A 25,942-nucleotide genomic window follows, 5' to 3' on the forward strand; every position below is an offset into this window, starting at 1 on the left:
TTTTGACAAAAGTGCTCTGGTCCCATTCCGATGGAATGTCCCACAAGTATGGAGGAAAGGGGACTATGGACTAGGAGTAAGGTAGTCACTACGGTGAGTAACTTTGTTATTCCTTTGCTTATGCTGACTCTAAGGGCACTGTTGTAGTGAGCACAGTCTGAAAGCAAGACCTCTGCTTTTGAATTATGTGGTAACACAAACCTTTCCGTAATACCGCTCCAGGGTAACTCAGTAAGGAAAAAACAACAAAAGTAATTAGGTATTAGGAAAAGAGCAGTAAAAATAGGAAAGTATGGAGCATTTCTGAAACACTTCACCCAAAGCCTTGTATCCCTCCATATATTAGCCAGAAAGGTATGACAACTGGCACTGGTCATTGCCAGTAAAAGAAGAGTTTCTAATAATTAAATAGTTGACAACAAAGTGGACAATTCTGGATGACAAAGCATTGCACATGGTAGTGGACTGGGTGATAAAGTAAAAGTCCAAGTTAGCTTTGTTTACCTGACTGCTTGTACTATCTATTGGCACTCTGCCATCCATGATGCTAACATTCTGTTATTTGGCACATTTTATTGGTATCAGGTAATAATGTCCCCATACATAATGTTCCCATACATAGGGCCTCATTACACGGAAGGCGGTAAGGGTTAACGGCCACCGGTAATGGTACCGGTGACCGTTAACCCTTACCGCCTTACTACGAGGTCCCTTAGCGGGTTGGTTTTTAACGCCTGCTTTTAGCAGGCATTAAAAACCAACCCGCTAAGGGACCTTGGTGCTAATTACGGCATCGCAAATTTGCGGTACCGTAATTAACACCTTCCCCATTCCCATTATGCCCTATGGGGCAAAAATGGAAATGGGGAAGGGCAATGGTGGAAGGGGAAATTACCGCCCCACCAACCTTGGAATAGGGCGGTAATTCCCCTTTCCACCAAGGCTGTGTGGGTATTTTACCGGCATGGACCAAGGTGCTATTAGCACCTTGGCCCACCGCCTACCTTGTAATGAGGCCCATAATGTCGCTGGGAAATGCCATTGGCAACATTATGTATGGTGACATTATGTATGGGGACGGGTTGCAGGGATGTCCCCTGACCCATTGTAAACAAAAAGAAAATTTGAGGGGTTGCAGTGTTGTCGCCCGCATGTTCAATGTAATAATGTCTCTGCAACAAACTGCAACTTTTTTGTCAGGAGACATTTTTGCGGGGAAATTATTACATGGAACCCTTTTATTCCCTCCAAGATGCTGGATAACAATGTTTTCTGCTGTATGTAGAACACTGAGGTCTGTTTTATTCACTTCAATGTATGAAAATAATTCATGAAGGTCCGCCTGGATCAAAGCAGGAAATGTGCAGGTGACGGGCAGGCCATGCTGATGTGCTGCCCTCACTATGGTTTGTAGTAAGCCAACCCTACTTACAAGAGTTGTCTCTTTCTCCCACCACCCTCTACGTTTGCACCAGCGGATGTTCCAAGTGGAAGATGTGAACTGTATCTGTGTGGACTGGCTGGGTGGATCCAGAACTCTATATTCCCAGGCAGCCAACAACATCCGTGTGGTTGGAGCTGAAATCGCGTATTTCACAAACATTCTGTTGGTAAGCCATTACTCCATTTTAAGCATGTCTTTGCCCATCATTTATTAGAGACAGTGTTGTGTGGACAACATGGGCACTTCATTGTGTGACAGCCTAACCTATGAATACTGGTAGTACTCCCCCAGGCACTCTTCAGTCCGGATTAGAATGCAACGTGCTGTATGGTGTTCATGTGAGTAACATAGTAGGATCTCCGATTCTAAAAGTTACACCTCAACACCTAATGAGAGCTTCAAGCAAAATGTAGAAACTTTCTATTATTTATTTGGAGTTTTGTTTAGCAATAGCACGTCAAACTGTGGGTGCTTCACAACACTGAGTACAGCGGTTTCTTACTGATCTTGCACAGACGGCTTCTTCTTCCAAGAGAGCTTGTAGATGGGTACACAATGGCCTGGCGACTATGTGATTCTCTTCACCACAGAAGACACTGCCACATGGATCGCTTGTGGTCGGTTCCCTCCTTTGGGGGGCGTTTGGTCCTAGTGGGGTTATCGTAGGTCAGGTGTCTGCAAACTGTGTCTCTCCTGGTGTCACACATGACAGCAACTGGATCCTATGTGAAAAGGTGCAAGGTGCGAAGAGGTGGTAGTAAGCACTCTGCATGACATTAACATTGCCAAAACTAAAATAGCCACGGAGACCCAAACTTTAAAGGTGCTGTAAGAAAGATAAAATGAAAAGAGGACGCCCAAACCATAGTGCTGTAAGGCGTGTCCCGATCCAAGTATCAAAAATCAATCCAAAAAAGCCATAAAATGGATGCACAGGATATGAGAAGAACAGAAATATATTAGAACTGCCTAATTACACGGTAGGCGGTGGACCAAGGTGCTATTAGCACCTTGGTCCATGCCGGTAAAATTTTGCTGAAATCTGGGGAAAGGGGTAGGGTTTCCAGATGTTATGTAGCCAGTAATGTCTAGAGGGTCCTAACAGGTGATTGTGTAAAATTTGGTGCAGATTGGTGAAACGGTGTGTTGTGTTATGTTATGTTACTTGGCATTTATATAGCACCTTATGCATCATTGGTATGACCTCAAAGCGCTGGTCGGTTGAACGCCCTCAGGCACCGCATTTGAAGTCAGTAGAGAGAGAGAGAGTGTTGTATGGTTCGTGGGCAACACTGGATATGTGTGCAGCTGGTGTGGTTGTTGCATGATAGCTGCTTCTTAGCGGTAGGTGTGGTGTTGAGGAAATCAGTTGGATGTGTTCAGTCTGTAGGGTGGACACCCAGACTGATTTCTGACTGCGTTAGGCCTGAGGAGACGCCTAAACTAGCCGGTACATGCTCAGCTAGCTGTGTTTTATTAGGATGATGAGGTGTTCGTGGGGTCATGTTAGTATGAGAACAGCTAGGCCAAATGTGTCATAGTATAGCTGTGTTCTAGTTGAATGATGGTGTATAGGAGAGAGTAAGCATAGTAGTGTGATATGGTGGTTATCAGTAAAGCTCCTGCGACCAAGCACGAGAGCAGGACACGGTGCGTACATAGTGGCATATGTACATAAAGTGACAGGATGGATAGGGTAAACATGTGATACAGAGTGTAGTTGTATAGGGAAAATAGGAAAAGCCACAAACCCACACCTACATTTTCACTTTTGCTGAAATTTGGAGGAAGGGGTAGGATGTCCAGATGTCATGTAGTCAGTAATGTCTGGATGGTCTTAATGGGTGACTGTGCAAAATGTGGTGCAGATTGGTGAAACGGTGTGGAATTTTATAGGGAACACACACGCAAAGCCTCACACTTCAGGGCCTCATTAGGAGTTGGGCGATATTCCAGTGGTAAATCCACCGGAATACCTCCCAACTAAATTACCATCACCACCACTTAGTCCGGCGGAATTACTGCCGAATTACAAGTGGCAGTGGAGGAGTTAATCCCCATATTTTGGGAGTCCATTGAACTCTATGGGGCAGTTTTGGTGGAATTAATGATGGCAGTATTACTGCCACAGTAATTCCCCTGATTTTGTCGATTTTTGGTGAAAAGTGAAGATTTACCACCAGCATTATGCTGGAGGTAAATCCCCTACTTTAGGGCCATACTCGAAGTATCGTGGTGCGGCGGGAAAAGTGGTGGTAATTCCATTAAGTCTTTTTATTAATTGAGTTTCAGCACTCAATTAATAAAAAGACTTGGCAAGTTCACTATAACCTCATATCTTTGAACCACATAATCCCTGAGTGAATGATTTCACAGTATACATTGGGCCTCCTTACAGCTTTGCTGGTGTGGTAATAACATGTCAGTAATTCCATTTACCAGCACGTTACCGCACCGGCAAAGCACAAGTTTGAAGTGGGGCACCTGAGTTACCTCCAGCTAAGAGCTTTACCAGTAATCTTCACTACACTGAGTCCTGGTCATCACAGTCCTTACTTAGTTGAGGTTATGTCTCTCATAGACTCTCCAGGCTACCCTTCACCTTCAAACATGGAGGAACGTGTTACGTCAGTAGTCTCTCCTCCATATTGTTTCTGGTATTTCTTTAGCAATCTCCAACTAATCCATTTCCCCCATGAAGCCAGTCTGGAAATACCCAACCTGTATCAATCTGGATGGGAGGGAAAGTAGGGCTGTGATGAGAAAGGGAAGAACGATGGTCTGGGAAGTTGCCCAGAGCAATGCCAGAAGTTAAGATTAATTCTAAACCTTCAGCTATCACTCCTTGTTTTTGCTTTGTCACCCCGAGTGGGACGGGTATGCCCAGACCTGGGTCCCGTGCCTGCTGGGCCTAGAGACCCAAGCTCCTCATCACTGATGAGGCTCAACAAGGCCTGAAACATTTCTGGGGATGCTTGTGGTCTCATGCAGAAGGGGATGTGACCTAGCAGTTCGGTCTGGACGGGCCCTTTTGGGGTGGGACCTAGCCTAATTTGCATATGGTCTTTCCCCTTTTGTAATGACTTGGCAGGTGAAGAACGATGGTCTGGAGGGTTGCCCAGAGCAATGACAGAGGTTACGACTCATTCTAAACCTTCCAACCATCACTCCTTGTTTTTGCTGTGATGAGAAAGACCAGAACTCTGCGTCATGGTGATTGCCAGTAAGTAATTGGGCCATTAACCCTTTGCACATCTTCCTTGTCACAGACCTTACTAAGGTGAGGATCTACCAAGCAAGATTGAAAGAGCACCACAGGCTCACATGATATGCACTTCCTGGTAATTTATTTAACATTCAGTGTGACATGGAAGGCAATACTGTAGACCCAAAATTTGAAAAAATGCCCTGATCCAACAACAGTTTAAAATGTCTTATATATTTTGTAGGAGTCATCCAGGGGGATGTCAATAAAGGCTCCCCTAAAACTCAGCCCATGAAGCTGCATCTCCCCTCACTAACCTAGCATGAATCACAGATCACATCTCTCAAGTCTACACAATCCTAAGTTTACCATTTTTCTTCTGTGCCACAACTATAGGACATTCTGCGGATTCCACTAGTTCAATTATTTTCCGGCTGACCAGGCTTTGTAGCTCCTCCTTCACTTCTCTTGTTGCGGCCAGTCGAATGTTTCTCACCCTGTAACTGTTCAGTGTCGCACCATCCTTCAAACATATCTTATGGACACAGCCTGCAAGTTTTCCAATGCCTTCTCGGAACACTTCCAGGGGTGGACTGGGAACCAAAAGAGGCCCTGGAAATAATTTTCAAAGTTGCCCATAGTACACATTTTCAGCAAGCCCAACCCTTTTCCTTTGAGAAAATGTGGAAATCCAATACATTACCAATACATTACCATAAAGAAGAGGCCCAGGGTGCAGAGGCCTAGTGGGCAATCTCCAGAGTTCCCTATAGGCCACTCTACCCCTTCCAGCAGGGCTTTGCAGGCTGTAGGTAATTCCCCACTCCCATCCTGTTTCTTTTAAGCCACCTATTTGGCATGCTTTTAAGCTGGTCAGATAGCACAGTGAGCTAAGCGCTCACCCTTGATATCTGTGTGCATTCTGCTGTGGCAGGTTCGAATCCCGGCAGGATCAACTCAGCCTTTCATCCTTCCAAGGTCTATAAGTTAAGTACCACTCTGTGGGATAATAATGTCTTCTGGTATCTCAGCGCTCCGAGAGCTATGGGTGTGTAGCGCTATATAAGCAATGCGTTACTGTTATTATGTCAGGTGCATGTGTGTAATGATGAGTGGGAACAGTCCATTTCTCTGGCACTTTACAGCTCACTCGGAAGGGCCCGTTACAGCATAAAACTTGCTTTTAAACTTATCAATAGAATAGTCTGCACTGTGTGCGATTGGTTGCCATAAAAACAACGTGTTTACCTTTGTTGCACGACTGCACTTTTTATTCACGTCCTGCCTAACTGGGAAGATCGTTTGGGAGCAAGGCGCTCACCTTTCGAAAGGGATGATTTTATACAACATGGGTTCGAGCGCCTAGGAGAAGCGCTGCATAAATTACTAATAATATTAAAAAACAAGATAGATTGCAGTATTAAACAATGACTAAAAGACTTTTTTTGTGAGGTTTGAAATAATCAGCCAGTCTTGGCTGTTAGGCTCACATCATATGCATTCTGGTCATTGTAGGCACAACTTTATAATGTCGAAAACTATAAATATACAGGAAGGCTAAATGGCACACACTGAAGAACATAGGACTTAAGAGCGATAACAGTATGTTAGGTGTGAAAAGTGTGCAGCGCTTAATCTATGCTACTATCTTAAGAGGGCTTTCCCATTTGTAGTTTGGACTATTGGGTGTCGCTTGCGCCACCTATAAGTCAAAACTATTGGGTTGGTGTACAGCTAGGGAGGAATGACTTAATTGGAGCAGTAAACACACTACTGGTGTAATAAAAATGTCTTACCAGGCCTCCCTTCAGCCACTCGATTTATAAGCACTATGCATGTCCTTCACTGGAGCCCTCTTAAAAACAAGCATTGTACATAGGTTTGACGCTTTTGCCAGGCACTGCTATTAGATGCCCAGGTGCTCGAGCCATTTTGCACCTGCTACCAACAAAAGGTCGTTAATACCACTACGGCGGTGCCTGGCAAGGGCATTTCCCATGCCTACACAAAAGGCCAAACTGTTGGCATTGCCAATGCTTGCTGAAAAGGTTGCTGGAAAGACCCTCTTTACACCGTTGCTAATGCCCCTGGAGTATCTCTTGCTCAGAAGTTGTGGTGTAGAGACAACATATCGGCACAGAGGTCAGCTTCCATTGAAAGGAATAGGCAGGAATGTGTCCTGTCTGGGATTCCTTTTCGTGAGAAAGAAGAACTCTTGGAGGCTAAGTGGTGGCAATCTGCATCCTCAAGCATATGGGTGGTGAATGGACTTTCCAGGCTCCTTGCTTTTGGATATAAGAGGGGGCACTTGAGTATCAAACAGGGAAAAGGAGTGCTTTCACAAATGTGCATGGGTGCTGCTTTAGACTGAGAGTGGTCTCCCACGCTGGCAGTTTGGCACTGGGCATGGGCGTCTGGTTTCATAGCACAGTACCCTACGCTACATAGAGCCATCTGTCCAGTACTTCACAACATTAGGCTGCCCCCTCCCCTTGCTGCAGTGATGCCCCAGACAGACAATGGCGGGCCACTTTAGGAGAATTATGATTGAAACTCCTCTGAGATCACCAAGTACACCGGACTACCTGCTCCCGTTCCCAAACCCTGACTTTACTTACCAGCCATCCATGGACAGATGTCTGGCCTGCCAGCTGCCCTTCTTGTTTTATGATAGAGAAAATAAAGCTACAATCACACTTCCTTTGCTTAACATGTTTTTATAATGATGTACATTTTAGAAGGTTGGTTTGTTATGTGATTTGTGTATTTTTTAATGTAATCTTTAAAAAGAAATATATGATGTTAGGCCTGGGATGACACTGCTTTAAAACATATCAATATTCACTGGAGATGGTTAGAGTTGTGGTTAAGTGCCTAAATTGCAGACTCCTATCAAATCCCAGCTTCACCACTTACCCAAAGTACGTGAGCCTGGCATTGTCGTGCTGGGTTTGCAGTATGGGGCATGTTTCACCCTTAGTGCTATATTATCTGCAAACTACCTTGGAAAGAGCATACATAATGAGTGAGGTGGGGAGTGTTCTATTTAAGTAATAATGCTGCACACTGATGTTTGTACTGAGTGGTAATGGCCACAAGAAAAGGCCATTATAGTTTTAGCATCACGTGCTAAACGCCCCGGGTGGTACGGGTGGAGTAATAGATGGAACAAATGGGACTCTGCAAGCTTGCAACCGGTGGGTCCTGTTTATGTGAAAATATGGAAAGTAGGCCACCATGCATTTGGGAGCCAAGGTCCCAAGTGGATTCCCTCTTCCATTTCCAGGGCGGAGCGAGAGGGTGTAGGGGGATTGGAAAGGGGCAGGCATGGATGGAAGAGTCCACGGCAGAGCCCCTTTCGAGGTGGCCACAGTGGAGGGAAAGCCAATTTGAAACCTCCCATTCGGCGAGAGGGTGATTTAGGCACATCTGCTGATATTTATCGCACTTGCCCCAAATGGGCGCATAACTCTGACATACATAACAAGCATTGGCAATGCCAACAGTTTGGACTTTTGTGTCAGCAAGGGCACTTGCCAGGCACACCCGTGGTGGTATTAATTGATGGTAACAGGTGCAAAATGGTGCAAGTACCTGGGCATCTAACAGCAGTGCCTGGCAAATTACTAATACTTATTCACAAACCAAAACTGCTGACTTTGCTAATGTTTGCGTTGAGTGAAAAGTTAGATGGTAAGGTTTCAACGAAGCAAGCTCAAAGAGTTTCCTGTTAAGCCCAAACCTTGCCTGTAAGTCCCATAGCTTGAGTCTTTCATTTTAGGAATTTCAGAAACACAACATTATAAACCGCTCAGGAGTAAGGACTTGGTATTTGTGGTATGGCTCTGCACACATTGCGAACAAAACCACCTCTTTTTTTAAAAATAAATCAGCATCTTTACAGATTGTGTGCACAGGTTCCAGCACACGTCTCTCCCACTAGCTTATGTTCACACAGTCCCACTCGCAACCATCACACTCTGGCACGTTAGGCAGAAAACCAGTCAGGACGGGTGCTCTACAAATCCCCTAGAGGTAACATAACATGATTGGTTAAACCACTGGCTATGCGCAATGTTGTAGCATCGAAGCGCCCGTAGGTTGAAGGAACGCTCAACCAACATACGCTATGTGCGCACAAAACCTGTGCCTGTGTGCTTCCTCTGCTTATCATCTTTGATTTGCAGAGCGCACAGTGCAGATTGTAAACCCACCTGCCGCCCAAGAGCCTACACTTCTCAGACATAAACAATACATCTGACATAAATAACTATTGAGACCTTAGGGCCAGTGCGGTGAGTACCTTGCACTCACAGCAGTATAATGACATTTATAAATACTATGATTCTATAAATGGAGAGTGTCCTACATCAGGCAGTTCTGCACATTTCAGGCAACCACACTTTGCATTCTGGAACTTGTAGTTTTGTTTATCACCATTATATTTACAAAACAAGTGTTAGTGAACCCGAGTTAGAAAAACAATATTGTAATTTGTTGTCGCTGAATATGCTTGTGGGCAGGCCCCGCTGTGTGTGCATCCACAAGCGTGCATGGTATGCTACATGCACGCAGCATTGAGAAGGGCATGGGGCAGTGGGGTTGAGTTGCGAGGAAGGGAACCATTGAGTTGAATGTCTTCCTTCGAGACCACTCATCCATACTCTTGTGATGCTGCATTCTGGGACTGGCGAATGAGCATACCACCACACACTGTAGCCTTTTCATACCTGTGGCGCTGCCCGATGACGGGCTTTCACGGCGGCGTGACGTGTCACGCCGCCGCACTGCGTATAAATAAAGGGGGCGTTCCCGGCCGCGGCAGAGCGACCGGGAAGTCCGAACACGAAGGTCTGGTGCCCGTGTGAATCCTTCAGGTGGTGGGGGCTTACGGGACCGCGTGGGGGCTCCGACCCGCCCCCAACAGTGGCGACGAGTGTTGAGGGAGACCCGGGCCCGGCGGTGTAATCTTTTGAAGATAATTTTTGAACGAAGCGGAACGGACATTCGTTTCGTTTCATGCCGGGTCGCGGGACGCACACACGGCCGGCGGCCATTTTGTCTTGGAGGCCGTGAAACTTCACGAGGCTCCGGTTTGGAGCGTGAAGACGACACGGGCCTAATTTTTGGACACATTTATAGCAGGAAGTCTACCCTGCACGCCCATGTCTGGTTTGTGGTTTTTAACCCAGTTTTGGGACTCTTACGTCGTGTGAAAGCCAGGAGGAGGACTTACATGACAGGGCCTGTCTAGGCCAATCCAGTGCCTCGGCTCAATTTTTGGAACTCCTAGGTCCATTTGGATTACGGCAAGGTGGATCCACTGTGTTCTCTTTGTCCCCTTCATCATCAGAGTGCCGTGGGTTTTTCTTTGTCTTCTTCATCATCACGCGTGGCTGCTCTGGGTGTCTGAGTCTTTTGTGCATCCATTGGTGCCCTGTCCGGAAGCCTCCCCCTGTTTGAACTGTTCGTGTGCCCGGAAAGGAAGGGGTGAGTCGCACTATGATGGTGGGAGTTTGAGTTGCGGCCCTCAGGACAGTAGGTGGGGGTGCCTGTGCGCTCAAGCCCATGGGTGACTCTGAGGATTCAGACAGTGGTGTTGCAGCCGCGTCACTCCCCCGCGATCGTGGCCAGGCAGCGGCTCAACAACAGGCCGTCCTACCTCTGGTGATTCAAGCCCCTGCAGGACCGCCACTTGGACAACCAGGATTTCCCATCATGGCTCAAGCACGAGCACCCGCGGCCCATGCCGCCTTGCAGCCCATCCCGGAGTTTGATGCATCGGGCCCACCCTCGAGCATGGGGCCCCGATGGAGAAGATAGGTGAGTCGCCTCGACATGTATTTCAGGGCTGCTCAGGTGACGGATGATGACAGCAGAATTGCCACCATGCTGTACTCGGCAGGGCCGGCAGTCCAGGAGATATTTGAATCGCTTACACCTATCAACAACTCTTATGATGCGGCCAAGGCGGCACTCCTTGCACATTTCCTTCCCCTTGCAAATGTGGACTATGAGAGGTTCATCATGCTTTCGGCTAAGCAGAAGGAAGAGGAGACACTGGACACTTTTTATGGTCGCCTACGCCGCCTCTCCCTCGGATGCGCATGGGGGGGATGCAGACGACATGATACGCACGATGCTAATCCAGGCATGCTCCTCTGGCAAGCTCAGGAGGCAAGTCCTGAGAGAGCCGGGCATCACGCTGCCCCGCATACTGGAGCTGGGCAGGTGCCACGAGGTAGCAGAAGCCCGAGCCAACAAGATGGAAGCAGGGTCTCGGTCAGTGAGGTCGGAGGAGGTGTGTGTCGTGTGGCGGGGTGGCCGTGGAGTGAGACACCCGGGTGGAGGACCCCGAGACAGGGCAGGAAGAGCCGGGGAATCGTGCCAGAAGTGCGGGTACGACCTCCCTCACATGGCAGAATGCCCGGCGGTTGGAAAAACCTGTGGGAGGTGTGGACTGGCCGATCACTTCTCGAGAGTATGTCGTGCAGCCATGCCGGTGATGGTGCCGAGAGGTCAGGCACGGACGTGGACTCCGCGCCAGAGCCAACAGCCCAGTGTTGCCCAGGTAGGACAGGGTGAAGTCGAGTCCCATCCTGAAGGAGCCGAAGAGGAAGACGAGGAGAACATCTTTTTCGTCTCCAGCGTGGGAATACTCAAAGGAAAAAGCAGGAGACAGCCGAGATGTGTGGTGGAGATCAACCACTCCCCAGTCCCAGTGCTCGTTGACACAGGCGCCTCTGTCAATGTGATGGCCAGAGGGCATTATGACTCTCTCAAACCCCTCCCAGGTCTGGGCACACCGAAGGCCCGCATATTTGCTTTTGGGGGTCAGGAACCGATACCGCTAGACGGTGTCTTCGTGGCAGATGTGGAGCATGATGGCTCACAAATCAAGGCTCGATTCTATGTGACCCCGGTGAGCAATAATACCTTGCTCAGCTGTGCAGCTGCGGAGGCTTTAGGTATCGTCAGCTTTGCATACTCCCTCCACCTGGAGGACATTAATGATCTCCTCGACAAATATGCTGCACTCTTCGGTGGGATCGGAAAGATGACTGGGGAACCGGTTCGATTACACATCGATGAGTCAGTACAGCCCATCGCATTGAAACACCGCCGAGTACCATTCCATTTAAGGGAGCAGGTCGATAAGGAGCTGGACAATTTGGTGAGCCTGGATATCATCGAGAAGGTTGAAGGCCCAACCCCCTGGGTGTCTCCGATCGTGGTGGCCAGAAAGCCCAAGCAACCCGACTCGGTACGCATTTGCGTGGACATGAGGCTCCCCAACAAGGCGATCAAAAGGGAGCGACATCTTACACCAACGATCGATGATATCATTGCTGATGTTCAGGGGGCTCGAGTGTTCTCGAAACTGGACCTCCGAGCCGGGTATCACCAGGTCGTCCTTCATCCAGAGTCCCCGTACATAACAACGTTTACCACCCATCGGGGACTGTATTGATACAAGCGGTTGAGCTTTGGAGTATCGTCTGCCGCTGAAGTGTTCCAAAATATCATCAGGGGCGCCCTAGCAGATCTGGAGGGTGTCCTTAACATTAGCGATGATATTCTGGTATTCGCCAAAACCGAAGTGGATCACATGAAGAGGCTCGATAATACTCTGAAACGACTTCAATCGTTGGGCCTCACCCTTCACAGGGAAAAGTGTGAGTTCATGCGCCCCTCTATTGAGTTCTTTGGCTTCATATTCAAGGAGGGGGGGGTGTCGCCAGACCCGAAAAAGGTCCAGGACATCAAAGCGGCGAAAGCCCCCGAGTCTGTGACGGACGTGAGGAGCTTCCTGGGGATGGTAACCTATTGTGGGCGGTTCATCCCGAACTTAGCCTCGAGATCTGAACCACTCCGGGCGCTGACCAAGAAGGAGTCACCATGGCACTGGGGCCCCCTCGAACAGGCCGCCTTTGAGGACATTAAGGGTGCCCTCACAACGGGGGACACCATGGCGTTTTTCGACCCGCTTTGGAATCGGAGATTATGGTCGATGCAAGTCCTTTCGGGTTGGGAGCAGTGCTGACTCAAGTGGACCGCAACGGGATTGTTCGACCTGTGGCGTATGCAAGCAAAGCGCTCACCGAAACGGAACAGAGGTACTCCCAGATCGAGCGGGAGGCCTTGGCGGTGCTGTGGGGCTGCAGACACTTCCGGCTCTATGTCTTGAGACGTCCAGTGACGGTGGTAACTGAGCACAAACCACTGCTTCCGATACTGGTGGGTTCCTCGTCAAAACCACCGGCTAGAATTGAGAGGTGGATGCTCGCCCTCCTCGAGTATTCCGTCACCCTGGTGTATAGGCCAGGGGCCAACAATGCCGCAGACTACCTTTCTCGTCATCCGGGAGTAGGTGGGGGAGAGGGGCATGACACCTGCAGAGAAGAAGCGGACAGTTATGTACGAATGGTGGTGGAGGTGGCAACACCAAATGCGATGTCCCTAGAGGAGTTGGAGGCTGCTGCGGCTGAGGACCAGTGTTTTCGAATCTTGAAGGACTCAATGCGTAATGGGTCTTGGAAGTCCATCCTCGGAGCTGTGTCCGGGCGCACGCAGGAAGCCAAAACAGCACTGGAGCAGTTGTGGAAGGTGAAGGAGGAGTTGTCGTTCTCCGACTCAGGGCTGCTACTCCGGGGTGACCGGATTGTCATTCCACAGTCAAAGGTGAGCGATGTGATCAGTCTCGCCCACCATGGACATCAGGGCGCCGCCAAGACCAAGGCGCGGCTCCGTTCGAAAGTCTGGTTTCCGGAGTTGGAGAAAAGGGTGGACGACTTCGTGGCGGCATGCGTATGGTGTCAGGCGGCCTCTCCTCTGCAACGAGAACCTGCAATTGAGGCAATGCCCCGAGGCACGAGGCCCTGGGAGATCGTCCACGCCGACTTTGGCTCAACATCAGTGGGCACCCACTTCCTGGTGATAGTCGATGAACACTCGAGATACCCGGAGGTCGAGTTCGTCGAATCTGTGGCCTTTGAGCATGTGGTGGTGGCGATGGAGAAAATATTTGCGGCCCATGGTTTTCCCCACACTCTATGCTCTGACAACGGGTCGCCCTTCCAAAGTGAGCGGTTCTCCGAGTTGATGGAGAGCTGCGAAATACAGCACCGGAAGATCTCCCCACTGTGGCCCCGAGCAAACGGGGACGCTGAGAGACTGATGCGGACTCTGAACAAAACCTTCCGAATTGCTCAGGGGCAGGGGCAATCCTTACAACGCGCCCTCTATCAGTTTCTGCGGGTGTACCGCACCACCCACATGCCGCCACGGGAGTGGCGCCGGCAGAAGCGTTATTCAGGAGGTGCCCCCGGGGGCTGTTGCCGGAAGTTGGGGAGAAAGAACCAGGGGTCATCGATAGTCAGCGGGTGGAGGCTGAAAGGCGAGTCCGAACGGAACAAGAAAATCTGCGCAGGGGTCTCCGACCTCAAAGACTTGAACCGGGAGATGAGGTCCTTATCCGCAACCGACACCCCCACGGGAAGCTCTCGCTCCCCTATGAACTGGAGCCATTGGATGTAGTGGCAGTGAAAGGGTCCATGGTGACGGCTTAGGATGGACGATCTGCGGTCACCCGAAATGTGAGTTTCTTTAAGAAGCTGGGTGATCCACGAACTGAAACCCCACCCGAACCTGATCCACCAGATATGCCGGCTGGCGTAGGCCTCTCGGACGAAGTACCCGAATCCCCAGTCCGGGGAGAAGCGGCAGAAGGACGTCACGTGCCGGAGGTAGGCCGGAGGTACCCCCAGAGGGCTGGGCGAGGGAAACCTGCCTACCTCAGCGAATATGTTGTGGGACGCTTGGTTAGTGAACTGGGGTGAGAAGATCTGGGTGGATGACATTAAAGGGGTTTTGGGTGTGCAGTAGTGTTTATGATAGATGTGTGGTTTTTCTGGTTAATAAAGTTACTGTTAATCTATTTTGTTGTTCCTACTGGAAAAGGAGGAGTGTGGCGCTGCCCGATGACGGGCTTACACGGCGGCGTGACGTGTCACGCCGCCGCACTGTGTATAAATAAAGGGGGCGTTCCCGGCCGGGGCAGAGCGGCCGGGAAGCCCGAACACGAAGGACTGGTGCCCGTGTGAATCCTTCAGGTGGTGGGGGCTTACGGGACCGCGTGGGGGCTCCGACCCGCCCCCAACCATACCTAATGTGTCTCACAATAAAACAGCACAACATGAGTGCTGCTGTACCAACATCAGCGTTTTCCCATGTTCAGGAGTACAAATGCTTTCCTCCGTTAGTAACGAAATCCCTAAGAATGCCGGTTAGGCCCATTCAGGCTGACAATGAAGGCTGGCATGCTGTCACTCGGATACCCCCATTTGTTCACCCACCTGCTGATGGGAGCTAATTAATATAGTGACTACGGGAACTTAACAGAGGGACAGGCCAGGGGAGTTATTTACTCGAGGAACGACTCGAGCAAATGATCACACAATCTCGAGATAAAGTTCCTTCAATTGCGATGTTCAGCATCTTGCTTACCTGACACAGTCAATCGACATCGATCTTGCGGCTTGCCAAGGCCTCATGCAGCCCGGGCCAGCTGCCTGCAGCCTGCCCTGCTGACCTGCCTGGCCTGCGCTGCCAATGTGTGCACTGTGGGCGCAGCCTGGGCTGCAGCAGGGCACGTGCAATTCCAATCCGGTGCCCAGCCAGGAGGCCCTGCGCAGGGGCGGGCCCAGACCAGCTGCTGGGTAGAAAAATAAAAAAATGACGGTGCCTCTGCAGGGCACGTGCGGTTCCAATCTGGTGCCCAGCCCAGGGGCCCTGTGCAGGCGCGGGCCCAGCCCAGCTGCTGGGAAGAGAAAGAAATGACGGTGCCTCTGCCTCGGTCAATGGTGGCAGCCAATTCAAAACACCCAGGCAGAGCTGAGGAAAATCACGCGATGTGTAATACATGTATCCTTCTGCTCAAAAAGAGGCCCTACAGGCCAGAGGCCTAGCGGGGGATGTCCCGGTGTCCTGGTGGGGCAGTCCAGCCCTGAACACTTCTGGGTAGTTCTCTCCATTTGGCTACATTTTCAAGAGTGTACAGTAAGCAACCATCCAACATCATTTCAAGCAAGCGGCCTTCGATTTAGAGTCTGCCATTTGGGCATCTTAGTTCGTTGTTTTACGTACAGCTCATTATGCTCATCACATGTTGCTCTTCCTCTGATTCCTCACTCTCTTGCACACATGTGGTTATTCTCTTTGTCCCTCTACAAACAACGTCAAAGTACCCTCTCATACCGCAATTTGCTCCCTTCTGGTGGAGGGCTGGGCATAGTGATCAGATCAACCACATCTAAAACACTTGTTTCTTTACATGTTTGGTGTTCTAAATGTCATATTCATATAATGATCAACCCTGTTCTCTTGGTAATTGCTTTGTTTTTCTTATTCCAAGTTGCTAAATCCTTTTTTTTTCTGTCTTGTTTCGATTCATCTTTCTTGAAAGTTGAGTTCACAGAGCTAACAGGTTGTGATTCTTCTCCCGCTGTGATTTTCTTTTTCTTCTTGACCACTTTGGTGTACAATTCTGTGTGTTCCACTTTCTTTGAAATTGCATTTGTTTCTTCCAGTGTGGGATCGCCACACATCCACAACGGTTCTTGTACCATGGAGTTATTCATGTGTGTTATGACAGGTCATGCTGGCCCTGTGGTGTGGCGTTGCTGCTTTGCGCGTTCTCCCCCATGCATCCCCCATGTCTCTCTAGTGCGAGCGCTACTTAGCTTTCTTTGGCGAGGGGCCTGGGTAGAAGAGCGTTGGGGCGTGGCCCCTCGTGCTGATCCCTGTACACGGAGCTCTTCAAGACACGTCCTCTCCCATCGAGAGCTCAAGCACAAGCCCCGTGCTTTGGTTGTTCTTGAGCGCAGGCGGGTCCCGCCACTTTTGGGCTTGTCCCAGTAGTTCTTTGCCCAGGGAAGTCTGGGTAGTGTAGTTTCTATGGCCTTTCTCCTGCAAATAGGGCACAAGAGTCTCCTATAAGGGTGGATTCTGTTTCTGTGTTTTTTGCCCATATGTTCTTTGCTTTCCTCAGGTTTTGGCCCTTTACTGGGTCCATAATAGAAGTGCTTACGCCCTGCCCCATGACAGTACACCCCCCACCCCCGCACAGCAGGACCTGGGTTTGGGTTTATTTGGGTAATTTCGATGGAACTCCTTAATCAACCTTGAGGCATGAACCTTACGCACTGGTTCCCAGGATCGATCCTCCGGACCATACCCCACCCAGTCTACCAGGTAATAAAGCCCATCCTTTTGTTGCTGTGAGTTGAAGATAGCTTTTACCTCATATTCAGGTTGTCCTTAAACTAGAATAGGGGGGTGGCCTTTTTGTATGGATGGAAGGTTTAGCTGGCTTTAATAAGGAAACATGAAAGGTGGGGTGAATTTTCATTTGGCTGGGTAGGTTCAGCCTCACTGCCACTGGATTGATCACTGCGGATATGCTGAATGGTCCTAAGTACCGGGGTTGAAGTTTACGAGGACCCATTAATTTAATATTACGCGTGGAGAGCCAAACTCGATCACCTTGTTTGTACTGGGGACCCTCTCTACTTTCTTATCAGTGTATGTTTTGTAGGTGCTCTTAGCTATTTCCAGATTTTGTTGTATTTTGGACCAGACCTGTTGTGTATGGGCATGTCTCCCGATCAAGGTGGGCAGATTATTTTGTGGTGAGCTAATTGCTGTGGGCAAAACCCTTGGATGGTAGCCGTATACCCCAACAAATGGTGTATACTTAGTTGACGTGTGCACAATGTTACTATAGGCGACCTCTGCCAACCACACATATTGGACCCAAGAAACCTCTGCACTTGTAGTGTAACAACGCAGGTATTGCTTCAATCCTTGGTTTACCTTTTCCATCTGTCCATCAGTTTCTGGGTGATAACCCAAGGATAGACTCACATCCATACCTATTAACTGGCAAAAGGCCCGCCAGAACCGAGAGGTAAACTGTGGACCACGATCTGTAACGACCCGTGTGGGTAATCCATGCAGTCGTGCGACGTTTTGCAGAAACAATTCTGCTAGTTCCCCAGCTGTGGGAACCCCCTTTCACAGGATAAAGTGGCCCATTTTACTTAGTGAATCAACCACCACTATAATGGACGTATACACCCGGATAGGTAGCAAATCCACAATTAAATCCAGGGTGACTGTGTGCCATGGAGTAGGAGGAGTGGTTAATGGTCGCAGTAAGCCTGCCAGCTTCTGATGACTAGCCTTCTGTCTCCCACACGTATCACATTCAGAAACCTAAATCTGCACATCACGATGGAGTGTGGGCCACCAATAGTGGCGTGCTACATTTTGTTGAGTCTTGGCCACACCCGGGTGACCTGCGGTTGCAGCATCACGACACCATTGCAATACTTCTTTTCTAAGTGTTATCGTGGGTAGGTATAAGGCCTTGCTATAATATGGAAGGCCATCCACGAGCAAATGTTTTGAAGAGTGGCTCCATTCTTGTAACTCTTGCGCTGTCATAGCCTTTAAGACATCTTCAAAGATATTTGGTCTTCCTACCACACCTACTATACATGTAACCGGCACAATTGCAAGCGGTTCGGCTGTTACCTTGGTGTCTGTCTCAGGGTAACGAGACAAAATATCCGCTTTTCTATTATCTGTTCCTGGGCGATAGGTGATGAGGTAGTCGAAATCCGCAAAAAACAATGCCCAACATAATTGTTGGGGACTGAGAGTCTTAGCAGTTTTAATGAACTGCAGATTTCGATGGTCGGTAATCAGCGTTATGGTGTGATGCGCCTCCAGAAGATAATGCCGCCATTATTCAAACTCAGCTTTTACTGCCAACAATTTCCGATCAGCTATTGTATAATGAGTTTTAGCCGGCAATAATTTTCTAGAATAGTAAGCAACTGGATGAAATAATCCAGTCTGCAGGTCTTGTTGTGAAAGCACTGCACCGAGAGCATATCTAGAGGCATCTGTTTCTATGATAAAAGGCTGTGCTAAGTCTGGATGTCATAAAACAGGTGCTGTGGTGAAAGCCTGTTTTAATCTTTGGAAACCCTGCTCAGCTGCCATGTCCCATTGATAGGTTTTCCCTTTCTGGAGTAGTTTGGTAATGGGCGTCACCAACTCAGAAAAGCTCTTGATAAAGCGCCTGTAGAAATTGGCGAATCACAAAAAGGCTTGTACCTCCTTGACAGATATAGGGGCGGGCCAATCTAACACGGCCTGTACCTTACGCCGGTCCATTTGCACACCCAAAGGTGTCAAAAAGTACCCCAAAAACTCCACCATGGAACGGTGGAATTCACATTTCCCAATTTCGGCAAATAGGCGATATTCCCTTAACCGATGAAGAACCGCCTTGAATTGTCCCACATGATCGTGCAGATTCTGAGAATAGATCAAAATGTCATCTATGTACACTATGGCAAACACATCTAGGTAGCCACGCAATAACTCATCGAGGAAGTGCTGGAAGGCTGCGGGAGCATTACATAGACCAAACGAGCCGGCGGGGCGTGGGGCTCGAGACTGATCCAATCTGGCGATGGGTCGTGCTTTCCCACGTCTTTTGTCCCCACGACACTCAGCCTGGCAATGATCTAAACGCAAGACCAAGTCCATCATAGCTGGACAGTCCTGTGGTTGAGGATCCACTTGGGCAGTGAGATCTTTAAGCTCATCCCTCAACCCCTGATAGAGCAGGAACATCTGCTTCTCACGGGGCCATTCTGCTTCCGCCACTAAACGATTAAATTGGGTGAAGTACGTGATCAGTTCTTTACTCTCTTGACGCAAGCTTAACAGTTCATGGTCTTTGCACATGGCCGCCGCCTTGCGGTTAAAGATTTTGCCAAACTCAGCCTGGAATTCCTCCCAATCACACAGAACCCCGTTGTCCCTTTGCACCAAAGGGTTTGCCCAGGCCGCCGCATCAACAGTTAGATAAGAAATAACAAAGGCTGTTCTAGCCTGGATGGTCCTAAACACTGTTGACTTTGTCAAGAAATGGAGTTTGCATTGGGTAAGGAAGGTTTGGTACTTTTTTGGGTCCCCAGAGTATCTTTCAGGCAGGGCTAGGAGCACTACGGGTTCTGGGGAAACATGGACCTGAACTGGGGTGGGGGTGGCTGTACCACTGGGAAGAGGAGAGGCCTGCGCCAGTGGCCAACACCGCATAATCCTGACTAGTGGCAGTGAGCTCGGCCTGCAAATCTTGCAGGACTTTTGTAAGTTCATCCATGACCTGGTTGGCCCGTACCACCCAGGAGCATGGTACACTTGGGCTTGTGCTTCTGTCACAGCTTCAGTCTTCAGGCTCAGGAGTGGCACGAACCAACCATCTCCTCCGCAGTCCGGCCGCTTTCAAGGATGATCTTACACAAGGCACGGAGACTCCAGCGGGGAAAGAGGGTTAGGAACATGATGGTTGGATGGGTTCAGCAGTAGGGTAACCGGTGAGAGGATTAGGAGAGGGGAGGTGGATAGGGAAGGGGATAAGACGATAATCTAAAACTTCACATATTACAATACACATCAGCGAGTTAGAAAGAGACTTATTTCTGGGGTGAGCACTGGCGCCTGCCTGCGTACTCTCAGGTCCGGTGCAGGACTTTTGTAAGTTCATCCATGACCTGGTTGGCCCGTACCACCCAGGAGCATGGTACACTTGGGCGTGTGCTTCTGTCACAGCTTCAGTCTTCAGGCTCAGGAGTGGCACGAACCAACCATCTCCTCCGCAGTCCGGCCGCTTGCAAGGATGATCTTACACAAGGCACGGAGACTCCAGCGGGGAAAGAGGGTTAGGAACATGATGGTTGGATGGGTTCAGCAGTAGGGTAACCGGTGAGAGGATTAGGAGAGGGGAGGTGGATAGGGAAGGGGATAAGACGATAATCTAAAACTTCACATATTACAATACACATCAGCGAGTTAGAAAGAGACTTATTTCTGGGGTGAGCACTGGCGCCTGCCTGCGTACTCTCAGGTCCGGTGTCTGTCTGGAGGCGTGCTACCGCTGCAAGAGAGCAATGAATTACTATGATGTGTGTTACTTCACACACTCTCATCAACAATTTGCCAGCGTGCAATTGGTTAATTACACCCTGTTGCATGCGCTAAGCAGTGCTGAGCACTATGAGTTAGTGCACAGCTTTATGCCTATAACGGACCGGCACATGCGGAATGAAGCCGCATGTGGCTCCGCACTGTACTGTTAGGTTCACTGGGTCGCTGACCCTTGAGGGATCCTACTGTTTATGAGCCTTAGGATGGGTGGTCTGCCGCACATGATGTGTGGAGGTTTAACCACTCTGTTCTTCGCGGCTCCTCCACGTGGCTAATTGTCATGCAAAACACATGCACTGCTCTGCGCACATAGCGTGCAAGGCAATTATGCGCGCAAATTGCCAGGGTCATGCTCAGGTGCCGGGATATGAGACTTAGCTGTCTTGAAGCAGGGGGACAGTGGACTGTGAGCGGAGCCCCCCCTGCACATGCCCCAGGCAGCCTTCACAGGCCGTGCTGGCCCCGCGGTGTGGTGTTGCTGCTTTGCGCATTCTCCCCCATGCAGCTGGAGTCTCCCTAGTGCGAGCGCTACTTAGCTTTCTTTGGCGAGGGTCCTGGGTAGAAGAGCGTTGGGTCGTGGCCCCTCGTGCCGATCCCTGTATACTGAGCTCTTCAAGACACGTCCTCTCCCGTCGAGAGCTCAAGCACAAGCCCTGTGCTTTGGTTGTTCTTGCGCGCTGGCACGAGCAAGTCCTGCCCCTATTGGGCTTGTCCCAATAGTTCTTGTCCCAGGGAAGTCTGGGTAGTGTAGTTTCTATTGCCTTTCTCCTGCAAATAGGGCATAAGAGTCTCCTATAAGGGTGGATTCTGTTTCTTGTGTTTTTTGCCCATATGTTCTTTGCTTTCCTCGGGTTTTGGCCCTTTACTGGGTCCATAATAGAAGTATCTACACCCTGCCCCATGACATTAATGTGGGAACTTATATTTGTTTTGCTGTAAATGATCGTCTCGTGAGGATAGCTCAGGGGAAACGTGCTCGCCTTGGAAGCAAGATGACATGGAGCAACACAGTTTCGATCCCCGCGTCCGCACTTAGAAACCTCTGGGTATTAAGTGCATTATAAATAATGAATCATATAATCTTCTATCTTCTATATAAATAAAAATTTAAATGTTCATTTGTTCAAAACCTTAAATCTCTGAAAGTTCTTCACCGATTGCTTTGAAATTTTGACTCAATGTTGCATTCGAATAGGTGCGTGTTTTTATATACCTACTATACATAGATGTCACACCTGTGACAGGAAAACACATGCTTTTTCTGAAGAACAGTGCCTGTTGGACATAAAAGCAACACACGCTATACTAAACATTTTACTGCAAACCAGCGCCATCTGTTGGACGTAAAAGCAACACACGCTGGCTCAAATATGTGCCGAGGAAGGAGCAGAGCGACGTGCAGCCAGACTTTAGGATGCACGGTTGCGAGCATGGCGATCGCGTTCTGCAGCTTCAAATCTGCTTCGAACATGACAGGCAGAGAGTGGCTGAGCAGATCAGTGCCATACACGACTCTGTGCTCAGCAATCACGCGATTACAATCGCCTTGCATTCCGGTACAACCCAGCTGATGATTATAGTTTGAGCTGGCATGTTCTCATCGGCACAGTATCTGAAGTGTGTCCTTATTGGAAGGCTCTGAACTTTGATGGAGGAACGAAAGGAATGTGTTGCACCGTCGGGAAAATTGAACTGCCTCAACTTGGAGAACCGCCAGAGCCATTAAAAACTACCCACAAGCATTGTAAAATTAAACATACTGCAAATGTGCGCTTTTGAATGGATTGTGTCCTCCCATATATTCCTCATCTGGTGTATTTGTTATCGCCAGCTTCGCTGCTTCGGAAAAGATTTTTCGGCAGAGGGCGCTGTGCTCGAGGTCTTGGCATTGATTGTCCCTCGACGGGCTCCATTCCACGTCGACCTCACTCCTGGATTAAATAGCTCGAGCCACGCCCATTGGCTTCAGTTCCGATTTTCCGATTGCTTCGCTCTCGTGAACGGCACGCTTCGAGATTTTCTGTCAGAAAATGTCATCATCATCTACTGCTTCTACACCCAAGACTGGGTTTAAGAAGTGTATTGACTGCGGTTCGAAGATGTCAATCACCGATCCTCACCCCATCTGTCTTTGGTGCCTAGGTTCAGATGATCGAACCAGCGACTGTGGCTCCTGTCAGTCGATGACAGAGAAGGCCCTCCGTGCGAGGAAAGGTAAACTAGTGGTGGGGCGGGAGGCGTCGAAGGCCACTTCGAAAGCCTCATCGAAAAGACATAAAAATCGTCCGATTCAAATGATCGGAATGTCACAAAAAACACTCAAAGAGATGCCGATCTCGTAATAGATTGAGGCGATCTTCATCGTCATCTTCTAAAAAAGTTAAAAGGAGACATGGATCTCCTTCTTCATCATCCGATACATTGACTGAATTGGTTTGATGTCCCACAAAATCGGATTCCCCAAGAAAATGGGAGGATTTTAGAAGAAAAATGATGGAGGTCTTTGAGAATGCGGCCTCAACCCCCTCAAAGAAACCCAAAAGAGCTAGACCCCAGAAAGATCCAGTTCTCCTCTTCCATAGGGCGCTTCAGAGAACAGTGGAAAAGAACTGGGAAACCCCTGACAATATTGCTTCGGTAAACAGCAATTTTCCGAAGAAGTATAGAACTTCTACTTCTGATCCCGAGTATCTGAATAGACATCCCACTCCAGAAAGTCTGGTTATTCAGGCTGCAACTACTTCGAGACAAACTGCATATCCAACCATACCTCCGGATAGGGAGGATAAGAAGGTTGGAACTTGGGCCCGTAAGGTTTTTATTTCGGGTAGCATGGCCTTAAAGTCAACCAATGTCACCTGTACCCTGGCCAGGTTCACACATACCCTGTGGGAATGCATTTCGGCGGCGGCTGAACATATTCCGGAAGGCGAGAAAAGGGAAGGCTTCCTGAATATTGTCAAAGATGGGAAGGGGGCAATGGGGGAATGTCTCCAGTCTGGACTGGATACTGCTGAAAGTATTATCAGATCCATGGCATCAAGCACAGTGCTACGCAGATTTGCGTGGTTGAGGAAGACAGGTTTTGCACCAGATGTGCAGGCCAGGCTTCTCAACATGCCTCTTGATGGCTCGAGGCTGTTTGATAGTAAGGCTGATGAGAGCCTATAAAAACTACATAACTCGAAAGCGGCAGCTATATCCCTTAGTGCCTCCATGCGACAACCTCAAAAACCCTATTCGGGCTCATCTTCCTGGAGGGGTCGTCCTTTTCGGTACTACTTTTCTTTTGGTAGAGGAAGAGGACTGGCTTTACAAAGGGGCAAAAGAAATGTCACTCGTGGTGGACAAAGAAAGACTACAAAGCCATCTTCAGGAATGGCATCTTTACCCTTAGCCGCTCCTGCAGCTGCCTCCAAATCACTCTGAGGCCTTATCTATCAAAACACCAGTGGGAGGCAGAATTTCTCAGCATCTGAAAGAATGGCGGGGCATTACTTCAAATGCTTGGGCACTGGAAACAGTAGCTCAAGGTTCCTGCTTTCCCTTCCTAAAATGGCCTCCCGATCATCCACCGGGAGCCAACTCGACCAACATTGCAGACCTGCTCCTTTTGCAGGAAATGTTAACCCTGCTAGAGAAAGGAACAAGGGTTGGTACTCCCCTTATTTTCTCATCCCAAAGAAGGATGGCGGATTGAGACCCATCTTGGACTTAAGAAACTTAAATAAGTTCCTCAGAAAGGACAAGTTCAAGATGGTGACCCTTTCTCAGACCCTTTAGGCTCTTCAACTCCAAGACTGGTTGTATCATTGGACCTTCAGGATGCTTACTTTCATGTTCCAATCCATCCCAAGCACAGAAAGTACCTGAGGTTTGCAGTCGGCGGTTCTCACTATCAGTTTCAAGTTCTGCCATTCGGGCTGACCTCCGCCCTGAGGGTTTTCACCAAGCTGATGGCAGTAGTGACAGTGAGTCTCAGGAGAGGGGGATTCAAGTCTACCCCTACCTGGACAACTGGTTGATCAGAGCATGTTCTCCTGAACAAGCTCAAAGTCATCTGTTGATCACCTGTCACTTCCTTCACAATCTGGGCTTCTCCCTCAATTTCAAGAAGTCCCACATGATACCATCCCAAAGACTCCAGTTTATCGGGGCAGTCTTGGACACTTCCTCGGGCAAAGCCTCGCCTCCCGAGATAAGAGCTCTCCACATTCTGCAGATGGTAACAAAATTCCAGAAAGCCCAGCATCTGCCGGCCTTCGATTTTCTGAGCTTGCTCGGCCTCATGGCATCCTGCATTTTTCTGGTGCCAGAGGCCAGATTGAGAATGAGATCCCTTCAATGGGCCCTCAGGACTCAGTGGTCCCAGTTCTCGGGGAATATGTCGGATCTTCTGCAAGTCCTGAGCGCAGTTGCTCAGGATCTACTAAGGTGGGCTTGCAACGACAATATCCTCAAAGGGGAATCTTTTTGGCAACCATGACCGGAGATAACGGTAGGAACGGACGCCTCACTCACGGGCTGGGGAGCTCATACCAACGATCTGACAATCAGCGGTCGTTGGTCTCGATCGGAATCCAAACTACACATCAACCTGTTGGAGCTGAGGGCAATCAGACTAGCGCTGAAGGCCTTCCTGCCCTCTGTACAAGGAAAGAATGTCCTGATAATGACGGACAACACAGTGGCCATGTACTACCTCAACAAAAGAGGAGGCGTAGGATCACTACCACTGTGCAGAGAAGCGCTGGAGCTCTGGTTCTGGGCAATACGGGAAGGAATCTCTCTATCAGCAGTTGGAGAGCAGAACACAGCGGCAGATGCTCTGAGCAGGCAGAGCACAGTCTCCCACGAGTGGCAGTTAGCTCAGGAAGTCCTTCTGGAGATCTTCACCCTTTGTGGAACCCGTCAAGTGGATCTGTTCGTGACCGAGGTAAACCGGAAGTGCGAACGTTATTGCTCAAGGGAATTTCCCCCCGATAGGAGCTCTAGGAGATGCGTTTGTGGTGGACTGGGATTTCCCCCTACTGTACGTGCTTCCTCCAGTCCCCGTGATTCCTCAAGTAATCAGGAGGTTGAGAAAGTTCAGGAAAACCATGATCGTAATTCTCCCAGATTGGGCCAGGAGGACGTGGTACCCAGACCTTCTGGACATGTCCATCTGCCCTCCAATACGTCTTCTGCAAAGAGAGGATCTTCTCTCGTAAGAGGAAGGTCGGGTTCTC

At 49.3% G+C, this 25,942-nt stretch overlaps 1 protein-coding gene across 1 annotated transcript in view; it reads left to right on the top strand.

The window, feature by feature from the left end:
* LOC138473264 (pancreatic triacylglycerol lipase-like) overlaps nucleotides 1-25,942 on the top strand; it is a 393,166-nt gene that overhangs the window by 57,389 nt on the left and 309,835 nt on the right. Inside the window, exon 4 of the mRNA XM_069611903.1 lies at nucleotides 1,476-1,610. Within this exon, the coding sequence (XP_069468004.1) occupies nucleotides 1,476-1,610 (135 nt within the window). The remainder of the gene's footprint in view (nucleotides 1-1,475; nucleotides 1,611-25,942) is intronic.

Source organism: Ambystoma mexicanum, chromosome 8 (genome assembly GCF_040938575.1).
Source record: "Ambystoma mexicanum isolate Mex_15411 chromosome 8, UKY_AmexF1_1, whole genome shotgun sequence".
In the NCBI taxonomy this organism is placed as follows: Eukaryota; Metazoa; Chordata; class Amphibia; order Caudata; family Ambystomatidae; genus Ambystoma; species Ambystoma mexicanum.